This window comes from Bubalus kerabau, chromosome 4, assembly GCF_029407905.1.
Source record: "Bubalus kerabau isolate K-KA32 ecotype Philippines breed swamp buffalo chromosome 4, PCC_UOA_SB_1v2, whole genome shotgun sequence".
Taxonomy (NCBI): domain Eukaryota; kingdom Metazoa; phylum Chordata; class Mammalia; order Artiodactyla; family Bovidae; genus Bubalus; species Bubalus kerabau.
In genome coordinates this window covers 30,990,400-31,017,155 of record NC_073627.1, presented here as the reverse complement: position 1 = coordinate 31,017,155, position 26,756 = coordinate 30,990,400, and the positions used below count along the sequence as shown (strand labels likewise).

General features: G+C 49.7%; 2 protein-coding genes and 2 long non-coding RNA genes across 8 annotated transcripts in view; 2 read left to right on the top strand and 2 right to left on the bottom strand.

The window, feature by feature from the left end:
* UBB (ubiquitin B) overlaps positions 1–26,756 on the bottom strand; it is a 172,830-nt gene that overhangs the window by 37,414 nt on the left and 108,660 nt on the right. The window lies entirely within an intron of this gene.
* Positions 1–26,756, bottom strand: part of PIGL (phosphatidylinositol glycan anchor biosynthesis class L) — a 42,590-nt gene that overhangs the window by 1,777 nt on the left and 14,057 nt on the right. For 2 of the 5 annotated variants that reach the window (XM_055576435.1, XM_055576436.1), the window contains exons 3-6: positions 7,633–7,723; positions 4,327–4,394; positions 2,552–2,583; positions 623–756 (exon numbers count right to left, since the gene is read on the bottom strand). In XM_055576435.1, coding sequence (XP_055432410.1) covers positions 623–756; positions 2,552–2,583; positions 4,327–4,394; positions 7,633–7,723 — 325 coding nt within the window. The remainder of the gene's footprint in view (positions 1–622; positions 757–2,551; positions 2,584–4,326; positions 4,395–7,632; positions 7,724–26,756) is intronic. The other 3 variants (XM_055576438.1, XM_055576437.1, XM_055576439.1) reach the window with 2 other exon arrangements.
* On the top strand, positions 445–3,626 carry LOC129649231 (uncharacterized). Its single transcript, XR_008713026.1, has 3 exons — positions 445–555; positions 1,922–2,074; positions 3,559–3,626. It is a non-coding gene; the product is annotated as an uncharacterized LOC129649231 (long non-coding RNA).
* Positions 4,173–25,978, top strand: LOC129649232 (uncharacterized). The gene is made up of 5 exons (XR_008713027.1): positions 4,173–4,533; positions 7,116–7,179; positions 7,260–7,380; positions 7,576–7,788; positions 25,627–25,978. It is a non-coding gene; the product is annotated as an uncharacterized LOC129649232 (long non-coding RNA).

Here is a 26,756-nt window from a genome sequence, read left to right as displayed (position 1 = left end):
CTGGCCTGACTCCTCAACAGGCAAACAGTGGGCTGCCCACTGGTCTTTACTGAGGCTCCTGACAGGTCTGAGTTCTTAAGACTCAAGCTGGAAGCCTGGTCCACGTATAACAGTAAAAAACCCATAAATCAAAATGTCCAATCTTCAGGGGTTTGTGAACTGTTTTATGGCATGTCCGTGCGAGGGAACACAGGCAGCCATTAAGATTTGAACATGTAAGGATGTCAGAGAAGACGGTCAAGATGTTAAAGTAGGTTTCAAACAGCAGGCTCTGTGTCACCCCGTTTTACATACATATGTCAATACTCTTGTATTTGAGTGATTACCTGTATGGGATGGGGTTACAGGTAGTTTTGATGAATGATTTTTATTTTCGACTTGCTTTTATGTATCTACTCCCAGACTTTCCACACTAAGCCTATATTGTTACTTTTTTTTTTTCCAGTTGTGCTGTTTCTATACTCAGAAGACAAGGTGCAAGTCCCTGAAGGTCTACGGCTCCCAGTGTCTGGCTGTGGGCCTGCCCTGGGGACAGAACCACTTGGAAGGCCTTGGGTGAGGGGCTTTGGGGGACCTGAGATGGGGCCGGGGGAGCGGTGTGGGGGCGAGGGGCGGTCCTCACCTGGGCCTGGGCTGCCTCACATTGGGTGAGCACGAAGAGGGTGTCGCGGGCGAGCAGCAGGGAGCAGGGTAGGTCCAGCAGACAGAGGTATTTGCGCAGCAGGTTCACAGACTGGAGTGTGAGCACTGAGCACCCTGCGGGGGCGGGGGAGGGCGGGGAGACTTGCAGCTCCAGGCTGGTTTTCCTGAGCTCCCCACGCACGTGCCCTGCCTTTGAGCTCAGGGCAGGGCAGCATCAGAGCTGCTCTTTGCCCATTTTTCTCACAGATAAGAGGGTGAAAGGGCCCAGAACACCTGGAGGCCACCCTCTGTGTGCTCTGTGCCCCCAGCAGGGAGAGACTGGCTGCTGGAGGCCAGGATCAAACCCAAGGGGGGAGTGGTACAGGCAGACTTTCTGTCTTAGGAGGCTAGAGGCCTGGCTCCTGCGTCACTGGAGAACTCATGGGCTTGGGGAGGTCCCTTCACCTCAGTGAGCCTCAAGTTTCTCGTCTGTTTGATGGGTTGTTGGTCATTGGTGAGTGTGGGACCTGCCTGTCTCCCACGTGCCATGTGGTTAGCTGCTCAGTCGTGTCCAACTCTTCATGAGTACACGCCAGGCTCCTCTGTCCATGGGGTTCTCCAAGCAAGAATACTGAAGTGGGTTGCCATTCCCTTTTCCAGGGGACCTTCCCAACCCAGGTCTCTTCTGTCTCCTGCATTGGCAGGTGGGTTCTTTCCCACTAGTGCCACCAGGGCTGTCTTCCAGGGTTGAGCAAACACACCAGAGCTATGTTCCTGAGCCCCTGCAGCTTCACCAGCCAGAAGCCCACCCAGAGAGGGCATGCTGCCTGGGGGTCCATCATTCCGTCCCCAGGGCTCTCCTGTGAGGGGTGCATGTCCAGACAGAAACTGGCTCAGGGAGGTGAGGGCGGTCAGACGCCTTCCTGTTAGTTAGGAAGTGTTTCAGACCTGTCCAGCACCCAGCAGTCACCTACAGCCTGGACAGTTACCTGGGGGATAGATGTGAGCTTGGATGGACATCCTGAAAGGACACTAGAGGTGGGATAGAGCTGGCCAGGGAGAAAGCCGGGCAGGCGAGGAGCAAGGCCCACGGAGGTGGTTAACATCCTGTGTCAGCCCATATGGGTCCCAGGTTCTTGGTCAAAATTGTTTCTGGGTGTGTCTGTGGGTTTCACATCTGAACTGGACGACTGGGGAAAGCAGAAGGCCTGGGTAGGTCTCGTCCAGTCTATCGAGGGAGGGCCCAAGCAGAGCAGAAGTTGGAGGGAGGGAGAACCTGTCCTCTTCTGTCCGACTGCAGAGCTGGACCCTGCTCGTCTGCCCAAGATCAAGACTGACCCTATTGGCTCCCTGTTCTCAGGCCTTTGGACTCGGACAGATTAAAGGACGCCCTGGCTCTCCTAGGCCTCCAGCTTGCAGGTGGCGGATCCTTGATTTCTTGGCCTCCATAATCGTGTGAGCCAATTCCTTTTTATATATTATTGTTGTTATTCTGTTGCTAAGTCGTGCCCAACACTTTGTGACCCCATGGACCACAGCAAGCCAGGCTCACCTGTCCTTTCCTTCTCCCGGCGTTTGCTCAGACTCATGTCCATTGAGTCAGTGATGCTGTGTAAACATCTGTATGTGTATAATATATACAGGAGCACATCTGTCTATCTGCATCTCCTGTTGGTCCGTTTCTCTAGAGAACCCTGATGACACCCCCTCCTCCCTCACACACAGAGGATACTTCTCAGTGGACACAACTTGACCGTGAGGCCTGGGGACCCCACTGTGACAGGCACAGTGGCTGAGTCAGGACAGTGTGGCCCTGCCTCCCTGTCCGCCCCACTCCCGCCACTGGGCCAAGGGCAGCTCTCTGTATATTTAGCACTCTCACCCTAGAGGGACAGTGGCAGCCACCTGTTGCAACAGGGCACGGCCTTACCTTTAGGTAACTTCCCTTCTGCATGCAGGGTCCTGGCAGAGGAAACGGAGAGAGTGCGAGTGAGAACCCTCTGCAGTTAACGGGAGGGGCTGTCAGAGCCTGGCCTGCCCCACCCTGGGGTCCCTCCACGTAGGTTTCCAGGCAGGTTCTTGAGCATAAGTCACCACAGAGATGCCTTGGACTCCATAGCTCTGGCTACGGCTGAAGGAGCTAGGGTGGGTCCTTCATCCAAGGTCAGCCAATCTGGAGATGACCAGTGGCTTATGAGGTGCCCTGGTCCAAGCTGTGCCCACCAGAGATGAAAGTAACAATGGACTCTTCAGAGTTTTTCTCCTTTATGAGATTGTGATGTGAGTGTGGTGGGAAAATATGTAAAGTGTTCATTGGTATTTCTTCCCTGACAGTCCTCTCCCCTTGCAGTACTACCTCTTAGCAGTAGAGGCCATTCTGTGCTCACTGCCCTAAGAGGAGGTGTGAGGGGATTCCCTGGGGGTCCAGTCATTAAGACTTGGTGCTTCCACTGCAGAGGGCACAGGTTCAATCCCTAGTCGGGGAACTAAGATCCTACATGCTGTACAGTGTGGTGAGAAAAAAGCATGTATCCTAAGAGGAGGGGTGAGCTGAGTCCAACAGCAATATGAAAATGAAATCCTTGTTTCGGAAGCTGACAGGTGGGCAATGGGACAAAGAGTCCCCTTCCCCCACACCCCAACACACAGACATATGGACTCATGGGGAAGGGGTTCTCAGGAGCAGGGATTAAAGACAAGAAGTTGGCCTGACTTACAGAGCTTGAGAAATAGAAAATGCCGAGCTCAGAGGCAGCTCATCCTGCACTCTGGGTGTAGTCCTGGGGATGAACTCCAAGGAAAGAGCTCAGAGGCAGATCTAAGGGCAGGAGAGAGGTACCCTGGAGACACATCTTCAAGCCCTGAAGAGAATGGGCACGTTCAGAAGAAGGGTGTAGAGTCAGTCCTTGACCTCAAGCTGCCCTCTCCCTTCCCTAGGCTGGGTCCAGCAAGCTGCTTTTGGGCCCAAGAGGAGCAGGCTCAAGAGATCAGGACATAAGCTACAGGTTTGTATGACCCCAGAGAAGTCCCTCAAAATCTGTGAGGTTTTTTTTTTTTTTTTAACCAGTTAAATGCAGGTGGTGGTTGTGGTTGTTAGTTGCGTGGTAGTGGTTGTTAGTCGCTCAGCCGTGAGTGACTCATTGCAACCCCAGTGGGCTACAGCCCGCCAGGTTCCTCTGTCCATGGGATTTCCCAGGCAAGAATACTGGAGCAGGTTGCCATCTCCTCTTCCAAGGGATCTTCCCAACACAAGGATTGAATCCACCTCTCCTGCATCAGTAGGCAGATTCTTTACCACTGAGCTGCCAGGGAAGCCCTAAATGCAGATGCATGTCAGTAAAATGCAGTGGCTGCAAAGAACAGGTGAGATTTCAAATGACGTGCACATCCTCCTTCTCCAAAGAAAAATCTGAAATCAGGAGGATGCCCATTCATCGATCCCAGCCCTCAGACCTGCCCATGAGCTACAAGGAGATGAAATTTGGCTCTAACATTTCCTGAGGCCAAAGCAGAGGGAGGAATCCAGTCAGTTCCTGCATTTGGCTGCATCTGGGGACAGAGAGACTCAGCTATTAGGAGGCAAGGTCATAACTCTAGGACTTGGGCACCTGCTCCTGGGAGGATGAGGTGAGATGACCCATGGGGTGGAGAGTGATGAGGAGACCGCCCACCCCAGCCGCCCAGGGAACTGGCGCACCATCGTACCTCACAGCTGCATTCAGAGCCACGTGGTTGCTGTGCCCACTCACGCCCCCCTCATCGAAGGTCACCACCTGCAGAGACACAGAGCTGCATTCCAGACTGTCTGAATAGTCTCTCCCGCCTCCGTCCACACCGCCTGGGACAGACAGGAGGACCCAGAATCCTGAACCTGTTCGTGTTCTGAGTGCATCAGAACTGACTTGGGAGCAGGTCAGTGGTATGTGACTGCTGTTCAGCCCTGTGGCTGTGGGCTTGACTCTTCTCTTGCTCCTGGACAGCAGAGCAGAGTGGAACTGGGCCACGAGAGAAACCTGGGTTCAGCATGTCTGTGTTTCTTATCTGCCTGGCCTCTTAGCAGCACGTTTGGTTTCCCGAGTGGCTGCTGCATGACCTTTGTTCATGTCGATGCCGTCTGATGATTTGGTCCCTCTTCCTGGTGCTGTGTTGAGGGCATGAAAGCGCTAGGGGACAGTGTCCACCATGCCCTGGGGCTCATAGAAGCCCGTGGCTCCTCGTAGGCTGCCTCTGCGTCCACATTCTCAGACCAGCGTCTGCTTCTCCAACTATAAGCCTAGCCTAGGCTCCAGATTCATTTCTGCACAGATGAGTTAAAAAATCCAAAGAATAATTTGAGTAATAATAAATGTAAAAGAATAGCTGGAATAAGTAAAAAAAAAAAAAAAAAAAATGTAGGAAAGAAGACAGGACTCAGAGAAAGGCACAGGTGTGGCTGGTTGAGGGGGATGGAAAGGGGACCAGGCAGCCAAGAGAGTAGGATTATGGAGGAGCAGGGGCAGGTGAGCCGACATTTAAAGAAAAATGCTGTTGATCTTGAGTTAATAATTAGTGAGGCTGAATGATGGGAACATGAGTTTCATTATACTCTTTGCTCTACTTTTGCATGCTTGAAATTCTCCACAGGGGGAAATTTTTTTTAAAAAGGCTTACAAACAGATCCCATTATGATGGATACGTGTCATACATTTGTTAAAACCCACGGGACATACAGCACCAGGAGTGAACCCTAGTGTGAACCTGGGGTGATGATGACATATTGGTGTAGATTCACTCGCTGTAACAGGTCATGGGGCCAGGGGTACGTGTATACTTTCTGCCCAGTTCTACTGTGAACCTAACATTGCTCTGGAAACTATAGTGTGTTAAAAAAAAAAACAAAACACTTCACCCTAGAACCCAGGTACCCCGTTCTGATCCCATCCTTCTGTGGAGCCAAGCCTGGAGTGCCGAAGTCCACTCTCACCTCTGACCTAGTTACCCTGACCTTCGGGCATATCATAGAATGTCGCTACTGGGAGCGATTTCATCTTCAGTGTCTTGGTTTTCTCATCTGTGAGGTCAGGAGAGTGAGGCCTCCCTCCTTTCTCTCTGGGTCAGGTGAAGGTCAAATGAAGCCCTGTGGGAACGTGTAGGACCTGGACAGCAGCCCAAGCTGAGTGTCCGCTGCCCTCGCTGAGGTGACTCTGGGACGCGGTTGTCTCAGGCCAGCCGGGGCACACTCCCTGGTCTGGGGGCTTGGGGCCACTGCAGTTCATCCCCATCACTTAAAATTCTCCAAGGTCTTGTTTCCTGTTTATCCCACACCTTCCAACAAGCCCTGAGTCTTCCTGCTGTGAGGAGGGCTGAGCTGAATTGTCTCCACCCCCTGGTCTCATGCAGCAATGGCGTCTGTCCACCTTCCCCCCTAAACTGCGGAAACCTTTGTTCAAATGAAGTCTTCCCTGGACCCCAGTAAACAATAGGCTGCTTTCACTTCTCTAAGACAGTGGCTCACAGGACATGGTCCGTGAAGGATAAATAGCAACACCTGTCACCAGGGCAAGACACACAGCAAATACTGCCCCAAAGAGGACTGAAGAAGTCATGGAGGGTTTCTGGGAGAAGGCGGTCTTAGCTGGGCCTGGACCACAAGTCAGTTTTCAGGGAAACAAACTTGGGAGATTCTTCTGTGTCTGTGCCCTGACCTCTTCCCTAGATGTTCAGAGCTGTGGCTGTGATGTGGTCTAAACACGAACTCGGCCCCTCAGTGAGTTCCAGCCCTGTTCACCAGCCAGTGGCACCTTTGGGAGGGCTGGTCAGAGGTGGCCAAGTTCACAAATATGGGGGTTTATCCCACAAGCAGGACTGACTGAAGACCAGTTGTTCCAATGAACCAAAGCCAGAGAGGAGACTAGCCAGAGAGGAGAGGGGACTAGCTGTGGGCATGTCACTGCCCAGAAAGACGGGGTACCAAGGGTCACTGCAGCATACCTCACAGACCCTGCCCTGTGCCCCAGACGGCCCTGAGGACCAGCTCTGTCCACCACCAGGCTGTGGAACCCTGAGAGGGTCTGAGTGTGGTCTGGGAAAAGCAGGGCAAGAGGAGCCAGGCCGGCTATCACCTCAGACCCTGAAGCAAGGTACATCCAGGAGGGGTGGGCCTGCAGCTGTTGGTGACCATTCGTCCGGCCAGAACAAAGTGCAAAGCCAGTGCAGATCCCTGGTGGGGCCAGTGGCCCCCCTGCACCTACAGCTCCGTGTGGTTCACAGCCAGCTGGCGAGGTGCCCGTTGTATTTATGTCATTAGAGCACAAAGGCAGTCTGACTAATCCACGAAAATCTGCCCTTAACAATGGCCTAATAACTCATTTCACTCGGAGGATGCATCACTGATAAGAAGCCTGACAGTGGGGTTCACCTTCTAACAAGGATTAATCAAAACTTAAAAGCCAGCGGCTGGGGCTTTAAATGGTAGGATTTAGGTATTAACTTGTGAAGGGTTATTCTTATTTTAGACGTTCCTGGCACCTTAAGATGGACTGCTGGCAGGATGCAGGCTGGCGAGGCCTGAGCGTAGAGGTGGGTGTTCCTGAGCCTCCTGCTTCTACAGGTGAATCGAATGCCCACTGGAGCTCTAACCAGGAATGTTCTCCCCACAGGAGCTGTGGATTTATCCTCGCATTTTCTGGAGGGAAAAATGGAGGCTCAAACCCCTAGCTTCATGCTTGCCGACCTTGGGCAGCTTCTGAGCCTCTGGGAACCTCAGTCTCCTCGATGAAGGTGAGCATTAGGACAACACTTACCGCCAGAGTTACAGTGACACCCTAACATGAAAATGCTTGTTCTGTGCCAGCGCGTCGAGGCATAGGCTCGTGGGGACCTGGGTTTTCAGAGGGCAGCATGGAGGTAGGGGGGCGGGTGAAGAGGGCACAGTCTGGGAAAATCTCTGCCTCCCCCTACTCTGTGGTTACTCAGGAAAGGTGCAGAGAGACAGGCCAGATCTCTGCTGGAGAGGAGGGCGTGTACCCTTACCAGCTTGATGCCATTGGCCTCTACGTGCCGGAGGAGGACATCAGCCGCCCGCTCTGGGTCCCAGCGCACGTCTGGATCATCTGGGAAATCCCTGGAAGGAAGAAGTGCACGTTGGAAACTGTTTCTAACGGGGTGCAGGCTCTCCCCTCAGCTCTGGTAGGTGTGTGCGCATGTGGGGTGCTGAGGACGTACAGACCAAACACAGCACACTCAGGGGATCTTGGCTCATGTCATGGCTGGGCAGTTGGGAGGGAAGCAGATCTGTCCACAAGCTGGGAGACAGGTGTGGCCCCCAAGAGCTGAGACATGGGGCAGAGCTCGGATGTGTCTTGGTAAAAGTCACGGGAATGGCTTGTTGGTAAAAGTACTCAGTACTTTGGTAAAAGCAACTCAAGTTAACCTCAGTTCTCGTTTAACCTCAAGACAGCTATGAAGGAGCCTGGACGATACAGGTGAGTAGCCTGCGTGTTGCAGGGCCGTTAGGGTTGGGTTTGATGCAGGTTTTCTGACTTACAGGGGAGAAGTTTCAGCCCCGGGGAGGTGCCCCCAGGGGTAGGGGTCTCTGTAGGCCACTCTGGGCCTTGTTTCTGTCCACTTATCACCACCACCTGCTGGTCTGACTCCAGTGTGAAGACATTATTCATAGTCTTATAACTAGATGGCCATCTCTGTCGCCTCAGGTCCTGGGCGCCACCCACCTATGCTGGGGGGACAGGGCCCCCTGATTCCCACCAGGAGGTAGATGTCACCTCTCCATGGACACAGGTCATTATCAGACTCATTTAGGACTATGGTCAAAGGAGAGGTGATGAAGGTTTTTTAGGAGGAAAACGACATGAATCTCAGGGCAGAACAACACAGCGACTTTCTGTGCTTCCTTGGCTGCCTCTTCCACACCCTGGGGAGCCTCCTGCCAGGGTGACTCTGAAAGCACCATCCTGGCCATCATTCCCCCAGTGGCCCCCTAATGCTCCTGCCTCTATAGGAGAGACAGCTTGGTTGGCAGCAGGGACTGGATGGGGAGGAAGGGAGAGACAGGGACCAGGATGAAGTTCATTAGGCCTCATTCCTGGGGAGCGAGCTGAACATGGGATGGAGAACATGACCTACTGAGCTTGAGCAGGAAGAGATTCAGGAATTTTCCAGGGAATTCAGGAAATACCCAGGAATACCCAGGAGTGACGGAGAAGGCAATGGCACCCCACTCCAGTACTCTTGCCTGGAAAATCCCATGGATGGAGGAGCCTGGTGGGCTACAGTCCATGGGGTCGCTAAGAGTCGGATACGACTGAGCGACTTCACTTTCACTTTTCACTTTCATGCATTGGAGAAGGAAATGGCAACCCACTCCAGTGTTCTTGCCTGGAGAATCCCATGGACGGGGAAGCCTGGTGGGCTGCCGTCTATGGGGTTGCACAGAGTTGGACACGACTGAAGCGACTTAGCAGCAGCAGCAACCCAGGAGTGAGAACAACTACACACGTCCCCCTGGCTGGGAGGCCCACATAAATGCACCAAGGCGTCATTTTGGAAACCAGAGAACAAGGAGATGATCAGAGGTTGGCAAGGCCAGAAGCCACTGTCGCCTCTAGGGAAAGACATCAGAGCCTAGGAACGGGAGTGGTTGATGGCAGGAACTACGAGGGCAGCAGCTGGAGGCCCAGAAAACATTCAGCTGCTGATAGAGGTGCTGTGAGGAGTGGGGAGACCTTCCAGTCTCCCATTATGGCCAACTATTGGTCAGACCTACTGAGAAGTCAGTTAATTGGCAAGGGAGGCAGGAAGCATGGTTGCCGTCAGTCCAGGAGTCTGGCAGCACTCCAAGCAAGTGCCCAGTGGACATTTGCTGTCAACTGTGCCCCAGACTTGAGCCTAAACCTTCAAGGGTAGCAGCAGTCTGCCCTTCTGGGAATGCAGTCGCCACTAGCTGCCCAGGTACAGAGGGCAGCAGGGAGGTCACGGAGGTCACTGCTGGGCAAGCAGGAGTCCAGGCTCAGGGAAGACAGGGCAGCGGCTGGTGGGCAGTTCCACCCCAGCAGTTCTGCTTGAGCTCTGCCTATGATCAGAGTGGCCCAGTGTCACCAGCAGGCATCGTGATGCCAGGTCGGATGACAGAACACACGAGTTCCAGTTTCCTGCTTACCAGGTGCTCGGGGCCTGTGCTGAGTCATCCCTAGAGCTAGGAGGACCTGGGCCACACTGGTGACCTGAGAGCCCTGATGTCTAGGACTTTGTGTCATATGCAATTTTTGAGTGAGGTTGAAATGCTGATGGTGGATGGTAGTTTTTAGGAAAGAGTAGGGGCCTTGGTGGAGAAGGCAATGGCACCCCACTCCAGTACTCTTGCCTGGAAAATCCCATGGACGGAGGACCCTGGTGGGCCGCAGTCCATGGGGTCACTAAGAGTCGGACACTACTGAGCAACTTCACTTTTACTTTTCACTTTCATGCATTGGAGAAGGAAATGGCAACCCACTCCAGTGTTCTTGCCTGGAGAATCCCAGGGACGCGGGAGCCTGGTGGGCTGCCGTCTATGGGGTCACACAGAGTTGGACACGACTGACGCCACTTAGCAGCAGCAGCAGCAGGGGCCTTGGATGAGCTTCCCAGGTAGCACTAGTAGCAAAGAACCCACCTGCCAGTACAGAACACAACAGATGCAGGTTCGATCCCTGGGTCTGGAAGATCCCCTGGAGGAGGGTCTTCTCATGCCAGGCGCTGCATTAAAGTGCTTGATTGGTTGACTGAGCCAAAGGCAGCTATACCTGCCTTTAGAGGTTGAAACATACAAATAAGAGTTTTAAAAGATAGTAAAATTTATAAGAACAGATTAGAGGCGAAAAGGAAAAAAGGGGACTTCCCTGGTGGTCCAGTGGCGAAGACTTCTTGCTTCCAAGACAGTGGGTCTGGGTTGGATCCCTGGTTGGGGACCTAGATCCCACATGCCACAACTAAAGATCTCACATGCTGCAACTAAGACATGGTGCAGCCAAATAAATAAGTGAAAAAAAAAGAAAAAAGAAAAAATTGAATTGCAGGGGGAATAAGGCATCCCTAGGGGACCACTTCCTCTCAAGGCAGGAAAATATAAAATTTTATATTTTATTAAACTATAGTTAAGTGTAGAAAAAGTGACGCCTGTGAGATCAACAACATGAGTTGTCTTTTGCCTATGAGTAAAAGTGTTAGTCACTCAGTGGTGCTGACTCTTTTCGACCCCATCAACTGTAGCCCCCCAGGCTCCTTTGTCCATGGGATTCTCCAGGCAAGAATACCAGAGTGGATAGCCATTCCTATCTCCATGGGATCTTCCTGACCCAGGGATAGAACCTGGGTCTCCTGCATTGCAGGCAGATTCTTTACCATCTGAGCCAGCAGGGAAGACTTTTGCCTAAAGTTCAGCCCTAATCAACTCAAGGCTTGGGTCCAAGTAGTAACTTTTGCAATAGTTCCTTTCTTCTCTGATGGATTAACAATCCCGCCTTAGATAAACATGCCAGCAGAGGTGTGAACACAAGTGTGAGTCAGCCATCCGGCCCCTCCTTAAGGGAGTGTTGGTGAACGGCCTTTGCCCTATTTTTCTTGGTGCTGTCCTGCGTTTTGCTGGCTGGGGTCAGGGAGGAGGACTGGAACTGAAGCTGCCATCGAGATGCATGAAGTAACTTAGGTCTGAAAGCGAGGCAGAGTAAAGTTGCCAAAAGGAAGGTGCCCTGGCCCTCCACCTGAGCCCCAGCCAGTGCATCTCCTATCACAGCTGTTGTAGTCACTGTGGGTTTTCTGTCATCTGCTGCATAACCAGATCGTGATTTAGATATGCCATCATTTTGTAAAGCCTCTATTTTACTGATTATGTAGGTTGTTTCCAATTTTTATTATTGAAAAAAGTTGTAACTAGCATCGTTATACTTAACACTTCATATGAATCTCTCAATATTTCTTGGGATAAAATCCTAGAGATGTCACTTGGGAGTCAGAGATGAAGCGAGGAGAACCTTACAGATCTCCCTGTGAGGAGCAGTGTTAAGAGGAGGAAGTGGAAAGTGGGTTAACTCACCAGGAACAACATCACAGAGAGAGAAAGAGCAGTGTACTTCATAGGCTGGAGGGAAAGACAAACAGGGACAACTCTTATCAGAGCTCCATGCCTCCTAAAAATCTCAGGTGTTTTATACCTACTTCCTTATCCTTATGACTCATGAAAGTGGAAGTCACTCAGTCACGTCTGACTGTTTGTGACCCCACAGACTGTAGCCCGCCAGGCTCCTCTGTCCATGGAATTCTCCAGGCAAGAATACTGGAGTCAGTTGCCAGTTTCTTCTCAAGGGGATCTTCCCAACCCAGGGATCAAACCCAAGTCTCCTGCATTGCAGGTGGATTCTTTACTGTCTGAGCCACCAGGGAAGCCGGCAAAGGCCAGTCATTTACATTTTTCTCTAGCTGGAGAGAGTTGGTTGGAAGGGAATGAGTTACACGTGGAGTGAGAGGCACTAGAGGCTGGCTGAGTGGGGCTGTAGTGGAACATGTGTGTTGTCAGGAGCCCCATTTCATCTTGGTAACCAGCCCTTCTCCTGGGAAATCACATGGATGTCGTTCAGCAATAAGAGTGAAATGGTGCAGGTCCAATTGGGACTTGAACTCATGGTCTTTTAACTGAGACCACTACACCTGGTCTCAGGACTTACTGAAGATCAGGTTCTTGATGTCTCATCACAGAAAGAATTCAGTGAGAGACAAAGTGATAGGTAAGAAGTGGATTCATTTAGAGAGAAACACACCCCAGACAGAATGTGCGCCATCTCAGAAGCCCAGAGTGGCACAGGGTAGGGGGTTGTCAACAGGGGTGGGTAATTTCATGAGCTACTGAGTGTGAGGAGTGTTCCAGCTATTTCGGGGAAGGGGTGGGGATCTGCAGGAATGGGGCCACTGTCCACTTTTGGACCTTTATGGTTGGCCTGAGAACTGTCATGGTGCCTGTGGGTGCGTCACTTAGTTTGCTCATGTGTTACAATAACGAATGAATACTGAGGCTCAAGGTCTAGTGGAAGTCGAGGGGTTGGCCATTTTGGATCTATTTGGTTCTAATTAGTTTCTGTCGTGTCTTCAGGCTGTGTGGTTCTTTAAAGTGTTGTGCTGGCCCCCTTCCCTGCTGTTTCAATAGAAGAACCGAGGCCAAGCCGTAAGAGTAGTCAGGCTTCATATTTAAGGGACATCTGGACTTGCCATACCCAACCTGAGGTATGTGTGAACCACGTGGTGGGTTTGCCTCAGCCGTGGACAAGGATTCTGAAGCTGCTCCCAGCTCTCCCCAAACCTGGATGTGAGCAGGCCCATGGCAAACAGTAATAAAGTTACCAAGAGGTCCCAGAAACTTCCTTCAATTATTAGCAAGCTACTTCTTGGCTTTTATCGCAATTTTAATAAAAGTATATGGAGATACCTCCAGTGCTGGTGTGCCTGAGTAGCTCTGCTAACACGGAAAGCTGAGTAATTCTTTCTGGATGAGACAGGGGATAGGGTGGCTGAAAACAGGTTTCTGGCCAGGTTTTGCCAAGTAGAGCAGAGATGACACCTCTGAAGACTTGAGGACAAGGACAAGCAGGGGTTGTATCAGCCACCCCCTGCAGGAGGACTGTAACCCGCAGAGCCCTTCAGCTCAGAAATGAAGTGTCTGGCAGGTCACACCTTGAACCTAGACTCTTGATTAAGAGACCTGTGGTCGCTCTACGTCTCATCAGTGAGGTGATGGTTCCTGATAGGAAGCCGGCCCTGGAGAACAAGGAATGAGGGCAGAATTTCCAAGGTCATTTACAAAGCAAGCCTGGAGACTAAAACATTATAAAGACCTGTGAAAGATTGTTTGAAGAGGCATTTTACAAAGCAGGAAATGCAAGCTACCAACATATATTCGTCTAATTCTCAGGAGTCAAACAAATGCAGAATTAAAGCAGGACATGGTGTGGAGGAGGGCTCACAGGAAGGGGCCAGTTTACCGGCTGCACCTGTGCCGGAAGGTTGTTTGGCTATCCGATTGTGCCCTTTGACCCTTTTAGAAATGACTCTACGGAAGTAATCAGCCTAACAGTGGAAGTCCTCTCAGGCAGAGACACCACTTTGACTGCATTTACAGAGGGAAAGAGGCTGCAGTTCTCTAGTTCTGCCACCAGGGAACAATTTCTTTAACTTCCTGAACTGTGGCTTTTGAAAAATGCCAAAGATAACACAAGAGTTTTAGGGTATGTTCAAAGTCAAAGCAAAGAAAATTAAATACACCCAAGGAAAGGAATGTTAAAACAAAGTTGGGGAAAAAAAAAAAACCCTCCGGTAACTAAACTTTAGTTTTGCTCCTGACTTGAGACTCATGTGAAAGAGGAAATCTATTTAGGGGAATTGAATTTTGGAAACAAAGCCCTTCTGTGAGAGAACTTCCAAATAAAGGGCTCTGGGTTCAAGAGTCCAGATACCCTGGCCTGGGCTCCCCAGAAAGCAAAGCCTGTTGGGGGCTGTGACCCGGCGCGGGAGGGCAGTCGCAGGAGGAGGCGAGGTTGTGCAGACTTGCGGGCTGGCTCGGGGTCCCGCGGGCTGGCTGCCGGACCGCGAGAAAAGCATCTCAGAGCCACGCGTCCGTCCGGGAGGAGGAAGAGGGATGTACCAATCTTGAGGGCCGACAACGCTTGCAGGATTCTGTGCGAGGGCAGAATGGGGCAGGGCTCCTAGAGCGTGGGATTTCTGCACCTTTACCCGCGGGCCTAGCGTGGATTGGGCACCAACGCGGATGTAGGGTCCGGGGCGGGGGTGGGGGGCACCTCGTGGGGCCGCGGCCCTGCGACCCCCGAGGGGCTGGGACGGGCGCTCTGGACGCGACCGGACACACAGAGGATGCGGCACCCCGGGGGTGCAGTGAGTGAACACGGCCTCAATTCCACTGGAAAAGGCCCCAAACCTAGCCCTGCCCTGGACCTCTGCGCTCGGCCCGGGAGATTCAGAATAACTGACCTGCTCTGCACTTTGTAGTGACTGCCCCCGGCCGTGTGAGGCGTGGCCTCAGGGTGGGGGGCGCGGTGGGCTCTCCCCTCCTCCCGAGCCTGGGAACCCGGGGGTAGGCACAGTCACCGCGCTCCGCGGGCGCCATGCGCGCCCTTATTTGGGCCTGTGGCTCGTCCTCCACCCCATCTCCATCCCCCACTCCAGCATATTTCTAAACCGAGGACTTCCTCAGACCTCCGGGCGGGCAAAGGTCACCCGAGTTCAGGGCCACCGGAGGTGGGCGGGGCGCAGGCGGGTCACCTGGGCTGCTGCGGGGGTGGGGGTGGGGTCGCGTCCGGGAATCGCCAGGGACCAGCCCAAGAGGAGAGAGGAAACGAAATAGGGAAAGGCGAAGAGGAAAGAAGGGACCAAGAACCAGGAAGAGATTGAAACAGACCAGTTGGTGTCTGTGAAACATCTGGGCTGCCAGCCATCCCACCCTCGCAAGCAATTTAAGAGCGTGGACAACGACCACGTGTCCCAGGAGATCCTTGTCCACAGAGGCGTCTGGCCCTCCTCAGGCACATACATAAAAGGGACCTGCAGGTCAGGGCTGTAGCTCACCTTTCTCAGGAAGACGCGCATTTTACATTAATCAGTACCCCATCAAGGTGTGTAAATCCTGTGAAGTTTTTGTGAGATCGTTTTCCCCAAATTGCCAATTTGCTGTCTTACGTGGCAACCGAGAAACAGAACTGCTCACTGAGCTCACTTCAGCAGTCACAGGGCTCAGCTGGGAGGCCCAGGTCTCCGTCCCCACCCCTCCCCTCTCCCCAGGGGACTCCCAAGGGCCCCCCTGAGCAGAGGCTGTGCAGTGTTGCTCAGGACAGAGATAGAAGGGCCGGGGCCTAGACTTCGGACACTTCTCAATCTTCTGGTACCTGAAATGTCCGCCTTACTCCCTTTAAAAAAAAAAAGCCAAATTTAGGGTCATGTCAGAGAAGGGGTTCATCCCTGACTTCAGCACACACCTGGAACCAAGTGAGAAGAGCAGAAGCAAAGCCAGAGGGTGGGACGTGGAGTCCTCGTGGGCAGTGCAGTTCGCCCACTAGGACACCCTGGAGTCCCAGTGTGGGAAGGGGGTTGCCAAACCAGGGAGCCCCTGGGGCATCTCAGGGTGAAAGGGAACCATAACTGTAGGTTCCACTGAACTGCAAGGCACCGCAGGAGGATCAGACCAGTGCTCAAATAATGAAGTCCAAGGCAAAAGTCACTGCAAGAAACAGTCAAACACGTTGCTGTGGTGGTTCAGAGAGGAAATGTTAAGGTTGTACAGTATGGATGAAAGAGTCATGTAGGTGGCGGCGTCTGTGTTGGGTCAGGATGAACAGGCCTCCGGACAGGGGCTATTGTTCTAGAAAGAGAAGAGTGGAGCCATGGTGTGTGGGGTGAGTGTGGTGCCGTGACTGAAGTCACCACCTGTCTCGTGTAGAGACCGTCATACAGGGAGGGGCATGGGGAGGTTTCCTCAGGGCAGTGGCTGGATCGGGTTTGCTTTAGGATGTCAACCTGGGAAAGTGAAGGGTGAACTTGGGGGTGGAGCACAGTTAGGCCTCGGCAAGGGTCCGGACCAAAGACGAGGCCCTGGGGATGGGAAAGAGAAAGGCGCCCAGAACATTTATGGAAGGAGACTGTCAGATTTAGTGCCTGACTGGATGGTAAGAGCAAGGAAGAAAACGCCACTGAAGGTGACTCCAGCATCACATTCGAGGACTTCATGTTTGCCTGGTGCCTTCCTTACAGTCAGAAAGTGTTAGTTGCTCAGTTGTGTCTGACTCTTTGGGGCCCCATGGACTGTAGCCCACCATGTTCCTCTGTCCATGGAATTCTCCAGGCAAGAATACTGGAGTGGGTTGCCATTCCCTTCTCCAGGGGTCAAACCCAGGTCTCCCACATTGTGGGCAGATTCTTTTCCTGTCTGAGCCACCAGGGAAACCCATGTCAGAGGTGTCACTTTATTTAGTCATCACTGGGTGTAATAATGCAGAGTGCTAGGAGGGGCAACTGAAACTGGTGCTACCCAGCTACAGACAGCTCAGTCAACTGGGGCTTCCTTTTTTTGGTTTGTCTTAAGACTGTCGAAATTAAAACAGTGCATTAAAAAAAAAATTCTCATGAAGGAGCTGTAGCCATGGAGAAGCTCTCCAGGAATAGCCTCAAGGGAGCAGGAACCAGAACCGTAGCTTGGTGAGCTCAAGTCAGGTTGGGGGAGAAGGGAGGGATGGTCTGGTGGGGCAGAGACGGAGCAGACCAGTCCACGGGACCATGCTGGCGGGGCTTGAGGAAGGAAAGGCTGCTGGATTTCACCCCTCGGGGAGACCATGGGTGGCCCTGGCAGCAGCGCCCATGAAAAGGGGCAGGTGGTGCAGAAGGACGGGCCAGTGGGTGGTGAGAGAGCGCCAGGAGCTTCAAGAAGTTTGGGAGGAAGAAAGAGGAGGGAGGCCTGAGGGACTTGGGAGGCCAGGAAGGGTTTGTGCAGCTGCGAGGATGTCTGAGGATGCAGCAAACCAGTAGCCATGGTGGTAGAGAGCAAGCTACCCACGTGGGACAGGAGGGGACAGGTAAGGCCCGGGCGATCTGGCCACAGAGGATGGACGTGTGAAGCAGGGAGCAGAGCTGCAGACTTGAGGAGGGCTAACAGCTCCCACGTCATCAGCCGTGGGGAAGATAAAACGAGATAAAACCTGATGGACACTTAGAGCCTGGCATGCGGTCAGGGTCCTGTAAAGGTTAGCTCTTGAGCTGACTCTGGATTGGATGGTATTTGATGCCAAGAAAGGAAAGGGGTGATGGGTGCTGGGCCACAGAGAAGGGCGGTCAGCAGCAGACACCCTGTGTGATTAGACCCAGGGGTCTTCAAAGGTTTCTGAGGATTCCACTTGTGTTTCAATGAGAGGACCTCTCTGCAGAAGCCTAGACGCAGAGGGTGGGGGTAGAAAGATGGAGACAAAATGGATACCTGGCTGGAGGGCTGAGCGGGAGCAGGGGAGGGAGCTGAGAGGTCCCGGGCACCCTCCACAGCAACCTTGGGGGCAGTGGTGCGGTCAGCAGAGGTGAGTGCTCAGGCTGCCAGAAGAGGACTGTGAGGAAGCTTAGGAGGGTCCACAGTGACCAGGCTGGCAGAATGGGGAAGCTGGGAGTGGCCTGCCTGATGACTCTGGATGGACACCCCAGCACCAAGGGGAAGGCTGGGTGCTGGTCATGAGCACGAAGGGCACAGGGCCCAATGATTTACAAAACGGGAGTGTCCTGGTGGCCATCCAAGTTTACAGGGAGGTACACTAACATCCTCCCTACGAGTTTCAGCAGCTACAAGAAGGGCCTGGTGAGATCAGCTGCTGGCCAGGCACAGCTAAGCAAGTGTCAGGAATGACCCCAAAGCTGTAACTGGCCTGCAGGGGGTCCTGGGCATCCCCAGCAGACAGGCTGGGAGGTGGGACGATGGGACAAGGCTCTAAGCAGTGTATTCTTACTCTAATTCAACAGGATTAATATTAATTGCCGACTTTGTAATAGTTCAGTGAGAACTTTTATATAATCAGTGAGGTAAAGTGTTTACAAAGTCTCACTGTTTGGTTGCTTAATAGAGATTAACATCTCTGCTGAGAGTGGTGAGTCCTAAGTGAGAGATTCTGCTCCTCGTGGATGGCTTCTGAAGCAGCCAGTGCTTCCGAGGTCTCGTGATATGTGGCTGAGCTCAGAGCTGAGGCTGTGTCATTGGTACTTAGGCTCGGGGGACTGCATGCTCTGGGCGACACACAGAGGTCCCCCCAGGAATGCCAGTGACTAGAGACTCCAGAATTTTCTTCCTCACTTTGAGTCCTTCCTGCTCTTGCATTCCTATGAGAAAACTTGCTCCTATACTTATGCTCCAAGCAAAAAGACCAAATAATTCCCCTTCCCAGGTGACCTGATCCAAGCTTCCCCTATCCCGGATGACCTGATCCAGGCTTGCCCACTCCACTTCTCTGTCTCAGGAAATGGGAGCTGCAACTCAGAAATAGCAGCTCAGAGGTTCCCAAACATTACTGTGCTTTACGATCATCTAAGGAGTCTGTAAAAAATGCAAAATCTAGGTTTCTCACCTCACTAGGGTCAAGGTCTTATCCTGGAGGTGGACAGGAAGCCCACACTGCAAACCCTAATGTGTAACTAAATAGCTTCTTACTCTATGTATCACTCCAGTGTGAACAGCTGTGGGGTGTTATTTATTTCACGATGGTTAATGATGTGGAGAAGCTCTATACAGTCAGCAAAAACAAGACCGGAAGCTGACTGTGGCTCAGATCATGAACTCCTTATTGCCAAATTCAGACTTAAATTGAAGAAAGTAGGGGAAACCACTCGACCATTCAGGTATGACCTAAATTAAATCCCTTATGATTATACAGTGGAAGTGAGAAATAGATTTAAGAGTCTAGATCTGATAGAGTGCCTGATGAACTATGGACAGAGGTTCGTGACATTGTACAGGAGACAGGGCTCAAGACCATTCCCATGGAAAAGAAATGCAAAAAAGCAAAATGGCTGTCTGGGGAGGCCTTACAAATAGCTGTGAAAAGAAGAGAAGTGAAAAGCAAAGGAGAAAAGGAAAGATATAAGCATCTGAATGCAGAGTTCCAAAGAATACCAAGAAGAGATAAGAAAGCCTTCCTCAGTGATCAATGCAAAGAAATAGAGGAAAACAACAGAATGGGAAAGACTAGAGATCTCTTCAAGAAAATTAGAGATACCAAGGGAACATTTCATGCAAAGATGGGCTCAATAAAGGACAGAAATGGTATGGACCTAACAGAAGCAGAAGATATTAAGAAGAGGTGGCAAGAATACATAGAAGAACTGTACAAAAAGATCTTCATAACCAAGATAATCACGATGGTATGATCACTCACCTAGAGCCAGACATCCTGGAATGTGAAGTCAAGTGGGCCTTGGAAAGCATCACTACGAACAAAGCTAATGGAGGTGATGGAATTCCAGTTGAGCTATTCCAAATCCTGAAAGATGATGCTGTGAAAGTGCTGCACTCAATATGCCAGCAAATTTGGAAAACTCAGCAGTGGCCACAGGACTGGAAAAGGTCAGTTTTCATTCCAATCCCAAAGAAAGGCAATGCCAAAGAATGCTCAAACTACCGCACAATTGCACTCATCTCACACGCTAGTAAAGTAATGCTCAAAATTCTCCAAGCCAGGCTTCAGCAATACGTGAACCATGAACTTCCAGATGTTCAAGCTGGTTTTAGAAAAGGCAGAGGAACCAGAGATCAAATTGCCAACATCCGTTGGATCATGGAAAAAGCAAGAGAGTTCCAGAAAAACATCTATTTCTGCTTTGTTGACTATGCCAAAGCCTTTGACTGTGTGGATCACAATAAACTGTGGAAAATTCTGAGAGATGGGAATACCAGACCACCTGACCTGCCTCTTGAGAAACCTATATGCAGGTCAGGAAGCAACAGTTAGAACTGGACATGGAACAATAGACTGGTTCCAAATAGGAAAAGGAGTACGTCAAGGCTGTATATTGTCACCCTGCTGATTTAACTTATATGCAGGGTACATCATGAGAAACACTGGGCTGGAAGAAGCACAAGCTGGAATCAAGACTGCTGGCAGAAATATCAATAACCTCAGATATGCAGATGACACCACCCTTATGGCAGAAAGTGAAGAGGAACTCAAAAGCCTCTTGATAAAAGTGAAAGAGGAGAGTGAAAAAGTTGGCTTAAAGCTCAACATTCAGAAAGCGAAGATCATGGCATCTGGTCCCATCACTTCATGGGAAATAGATGGGAACAGTGGAAACAGTGTCAGACTTCATTTTTTGGGCTCCAAAATCACTGCAGATGGTGACTGCAGCCATGAAATTAAAAGACGCTTACTCCTTGGAAGGAAAGTTATGATCAACCTAAATAGCATATTCAAAAGCAAGGACATTACTTTGCCAACAAAGGTCTGTCTAGTCAAGGCTATGGTTTTTCCAATGGTCATGAGTGGATGTGAGAGTTGGACTGTGAAGAAAGCTGAGCGCTGAAGAATTGATGCTTTTGAACTGTGTTGTTGGAGAAGACTCTTGAGAGTCCCTTGGACAGCAAGGAGATCCAACCAGTCCATTCTAAAGTAGATCGGTCCTGGGTGTTCTTTGGAAGGAATGATGCTAAAGCTGAAACTCCAGTACTTTGGCCACCTCATGCGAAGAGTTGACTCATTGGAAAAGACTCTGATGCTGGGAGGGATTGGGGGCAAGAGAAGGGGACGAGAGAGGATGAGATGGCTGGACGGCATCACTGACTCGATGGACGTGAGTTTGAGTGAACTCTGGGAGTTGGTGATGGACAGGGAGGCCTTGCATGCTGCACTTCATGGGGTCGCAAAGAGCATGACTGAGCGACTGAACTGAACTGAATGATGATTCTAGCAAAGCCACGGGATGGATGGTTTTATTAGTCAAGTAAGTTATGATACAGGTATCCCATGGAGTAGTATGCCTCACTGAAAAAATGAACTATATTTGTGTTTCTGTATGTAAATCTGCATTTGTAAAGTATTGAAGGTATGGAAGGTTACACATTGAGTAGGTGACAGTGATTTTCTCTGAGGAGAGGAGCGTATGTGGAGGGAGATACTCGTTTTTCCTCACTGGATATATTTTTGTACTATTTGTTTTTATAGTGCACATCATAAATAGTGTTATTAAATATTACTGTTATTTCTAGAACAGCTTGATTGAGACATAATTCACATAATTTCTCAGTCCACTCATTTCAAGTGCACAATTCAGTGTGGTGGTTTTTTTGGTATGTTCACAGAGTTGTGCAACTGTCATTGCAATTTTAGGACATTTTCGTCATCTCAGAAAATAAACCCCATTATGAGTCACTTCCCACTCCCTTTCCCTCCCCACTCTTGGCAGCCACTGATCTACTTCGTGTCTCTGTGGATTTGCCTGCCCTGGGTATTTCAGATAATCCCCTGTGTGGGGATAATGATCCCCACACAGGTATCATACCCTGTGTGGCTGCCTGTTAACAGGCTTCTTTTTAGGTTCATGCAGTCTGTAGCATGTGATGGGACTTCACTACTTTTTGTGGTTGAATAATAGTCCAGTGTATGGCCAGACCATGCTTTACTCATTTACTCATCTGTGAATGGACACTTGAGTCATTTTTACCCTTTTGCTACCATGCATGGTGCTGCTGTGCGCATTCATGTACACATTTTCATCTGAATGTTTTCAATTCTTTTAGGTATTTATGTTGGAGTAAGATTTCTGGGTAAAGGTAATTCTGTATTTAAATTTTTGAGGAACTGCCTGGCAAACTGTTTTACACAAACCCACCAGTGCCTGAGGGGTCCAATTTCTTTGTATCCTGGCCTGCATTTAGCATTTCCCTTTTTATTTTTTAAAAAATGGTCAACCTAGGGAGTGTGAAGTACTGTCTCACAGTGGTTTTGATTTTCATTCCTGTAATAACTAATGATGTTGAAAATCTTTTCCTGTGCTTATCGGCCATTTGTGTATCTTCTTTGGAGAAATGTCTATACAAGTACTTTGACCATTTTAAAAATTAGGTTGTTTGTCTTCTTGTTGTTGCTTATAGAAGTTCTTTATATATTATTTTATATGTTATATATACTATATTGTTGTTGTTTAGTCCTTCAGTCGTGTCCAACTCTTTTGTGATCCTATATACTGTAGCATGGGATTTCCCAGGCAAGAATACTGGAGTGGGTTGCTATTTCCTTTTCCAGGGGATGTTCCTGACTCAGGGATGGAACCCACGCCCCTTGTTTCACCTGTATTGGCAGGTGGATTTTTTTTTTTACTGCTGAGCCACCAGGGAAGCCCATATATACTATATAATATATAAGGATATATTACATTTCTCTATATTGATCTCTGGATATTAATCCTTTTTCAGATATATGATTTGCAAATGTTTTCTCTCATTCTGTGAGTTGTCTTTTCATTTTCTTGATGGTATGCATCAAGCAAAAAAGATTTTAATTTGGTCTGTTTTTCCTTTTGCTAGTGGTTGATACTTTTGGTGTCATATCTAAGAAGGTTCTGCCTAACCCAAACTCATGAAGATTTACTCCTATATTTTCTTGCAAGTGTTTGATAGTTTTAGCTCTTCTTATTTGGGTCTATTTGAGCTAATTTTTGTGTTTAGTGGAGGGGAAGGGAAGCTTGTTCTCTGGTATGTGGATATCCATTTGTAGAAGAGACTATGTTGCCTTGGTGAACTGTCTTGGCAGCACTGTTGAAAATCAACTGACTATATATGTGAGGGTGACAGTATTATTAAAAAAGGAAAAAAGAAGAAAAAGAAAACCTGAAAGAGTAAACCCTATAAATCCTTCTAGTACAGAAACTGGCTAGTTAAGCTATGGGGCTTCCGAAGTGGCTCAGCGGGAAAGAATCTACCTGCGAATGCAGGGAGACCCAGGTTCGATCCCTGGGTCCGGAAGAGCCCCTGGAAGAGGGAATGGCAACCCACTTCAGTATTCCTGTTTGGAGAATTCCATGGACAGAGAACCCCGGTGGGCTATAGCTCAGGGGGTGTCAAAGAGTTGGAGATGACTGAGTGACTGAGCATACAGGCATGCAGCCCTGCAGAACCAGGCCTGTCTCACCATGACAGTTTTGCCAGAGGACCACCACATCATCTTATGTTGCAACACACACAGGCAGCTGCAGTGTTTCTTGTCCTAAGGCTCTCATCCCCCATATGACTAAGACTTTTTTCTTGGAACTTGGTGTGGTGGCGAAATAATCTGAAAGGCTGATCCCGTAACCTTTCTTCTGGGCACAGACACTTTGTCTGTAAGGCCTGAGTGGGAGAGAATTAGTTGCCTCTCATCCAGAGTTTTTGGTTCCTACTGCAATTACTGCAGATGCTATAGACTGAACATTTGTGTCCCTTAAAAATCCATATGTTGAAACCCATTTCCCCAATGTGATGGTATCTGGAGGTGGGGCCTCTGGTAGGTAATGAGGTCACGAGGGCAGAATCCTCCTGAATGGGACTAGTGTCCTTAGAACAGAAACCCTAGAGCACTCCCTTGGTCCTTCCACCACGTGAGGACACAGCAAAAAGGCGGTAGTCCGTGAACCAGGAGACACGGCCCCACCAGACACTTCATCTGCTGACACTGTGATTTTGGACTTCTCAGCCTCCAGAACTGTGAGACAAAATTCTGTTACGAGCCACCCAGTCTGTGGTGTTTTTGTTCTAGTTTTCCAGATGGACTATGACAGTGGAGGTAAGGGTGAGCTGGCTAAACTCAGTTTGGTTCTTAAAGGGTCTACTTAGTTTTTTAATATCCCTATTCAGGGCTTCCTTGGTGGCTCAGTGGTAAAGAATCTGCCTGTCGATGCAGGAGACATGGTTCCCTGATCTGGGAAGATCCCATCTGCTGCAGAGCAGCAAAGCCTGCGCGCCACAACTATTTAGCCTGTGCTCTACAGCCTGAGGACTACTGAGCCCTCACGCCCTGGAGCCCGTGCTCCTCAACAAGAGAAGCCGCTGCAGTGAGCAGCACGCAGAAGCACAGCAACCTGAGAGTAGTCCCCACTCGCCGCAACTAGGGAAAAGCCTGTGTAGCAGCGAAGACCCAGCCCAGCCAAAAATAAGTAAGCAAATAATTATATACATTAAAAAAGATCCCATATGCATGCTGCAACTAAGACCCGGTGCCACCAAATAAATAAGAATAAAAATATTAATTTATTAATTTAAAAAAATCCCTACTCTGCTTCCCAAGAAAAGGACCAAAGTGTGTGACAAGGGACATAGTCTGCCATGGGTGTCATGAAATGTAGCTCAGTAAAATGGTAAGCACTTAAATCAGCTACATTGCTGAGTTGAGCACATGACCCTCCATTTATAGAACAACCACATCTAAACACATTCTGCTCTGCCCCTGAGAAGATCTAGGAGCTTTAGGAAAAGTCACCATCTCATCCAGTCGTTGCACATATAAGACGAGAGAAGCCCAGAGAGAGGGCATTATTTGCCAAAGGTGACACAGCCTTAAAAGCTGAAGCCAAATTTCATGACTCCTGGATGACAGCTCTTCCATCACACTGTACTTCCCTTTTTCTTTTCTCTGGTCTTGATTTTCCTCATATTCACCTTTTCTTCAACTGCCAGCAGGAATCTGTTTAAGTTGAAACGCGGACTTCCACTTATACTAGCAACATCTTCATTTCACTCTCTTCCCTCAAACTCCATAGCGAACAACAGCAAACGAAATAATTACAGAGCATCAACTTTGATGAAGCAAGTAAACCACCATATCAGAAAATCACAGGACATGGAACATACCCGCCTGGTGAGATCTGCCCCAGAAAGGGGTGCACAGCTGGCCAGCAGTGCTCTACCTTGGCACTTCCCACAGGATTTGGAAGTGCCTCAGAATCAAGCCTCACCTTCCCAGAAACAATATACTGTAAAATAAATTCAGTGAAACTGCCAGTTTACAACTGATATATGCTCATTATCAAAACTAAGGAAAATACAGAAGAGTGTAAAGGAAGTATATACTGCTTTCTAAACTCAATATTCTATCCGGAACATCTTCCTAGATTATGAACTATGCATGGAAAACTTTGAATTGTGTGGGACTGCCCGGGTGGTCCAGTGGTTAAGGCTGCATACTTGTGATGCAAGGGACTCGGGTTCGATCCCTGGTTAGGGAATTAAGACCCCACATGCCGTGGGGCAACTAAGCCCAAGTGCTGCAACTACTGCAACAAAAGATCCCAAAGGACGTAAGGAATATCCCAAGGCAGCCAAATAAATAAATATTAAAAAGAAACTTTTAAATTGTGGCTTAATGTTCTGGACCATGGCTATATAATTAATCACCTAGTGCTACGTTAGGTTGCTATCAATTTTTTTTGCTGTAATGAGTATCACATCACACAGTCACCTTGGTTCCTATTTTTGTGGTCTATTTACAGCCTCTTTCAAGGAGCAGAATCAGCCACAAATACATGCCTTGTTGAGGCCAGCCTCCCTGGTCCCACTCTTCTTCTAAACTGACACGAAACTTGATGACCCAGCCTCCCTCCAGCTCCCAGGATAACCTGCCTTTGAAGTAGCACAGGAGCAGCCTTCCATGTTGGCACAGTTGCTCCATATCAGCTTGGTCCACTGGAGTCTCCTCCCATGGCTCCTTTTCTAGGAAACGTCGTCCTTTGTGCCCTCTGGAAGGACAGGAGCCCTGCCCTGCTCTTGCCAACTGGGGCTGGAACGCTGCCCTCTCACTGTACCCAGTCACTTCTTTGTGTCTTTGGAGAAAAGGCCCTGCGAGGAGCTTCGTTTTATCTCTTTACAGTAAGAGGATGCTTGGTCACGTTCACTTTGGCACTTGGCATATGGTCTGTTTTGGTTTCTGGAAGGGGCCGGCTTTTACAGGGTCTCAAGAGGAGAGGGGATTAGTTACCAAGGGGACCCCAGCAGCCCCAGACTCTCTGCTTTGTGGCTTCCCTTTCACTGATTTGTGTGCGTTTATTGGAAAACACAGAGACTTCTAGGAACTGGTAGCGGGCCAGGCTCATTTATGTTGCCTAGTGGGTACTGGATTCTATTTCCTTGTTCAACTTAAATCAGTCTGTTAAGGTCTTGGGCTTGTTAATGCCAGGATGACACTGAGACGAGCAGTAGGAGAAAAGATGCTGAAACCTTAGGATGGTGGAGCCAAACTGACAGGGTGGGAAAATCAAGATGTAGAAAAATACTCCCAAACCTAAGTGCTCACTTAGGACTTCCAAAAGGCTAAAAATAACCATGCAATTCAGGGATCAAGACTGTTTTCTTTAAAAAAAAAAAAAAAAAAAATTGAAAACAGTTTTACTGAAGTCTCAGGAATTGGTTTGCTATTCACCATTTCTGAGTCAATGAAAAAAAAAAATCAAGGAAAGGGGGTTGGAGACCACACACTTATGGGGTGCCACAGGAAGGAAGCTTCTGGTGTGAGCCAAGTAGCCTGTTTATTCAACAAACATGCATTGAGCAACTATATATCAAGTGTTAGGATAGTGGTTGGGGATACATGAAGAAAAGATACAGAGGGGCTTGTGGAGTAAAA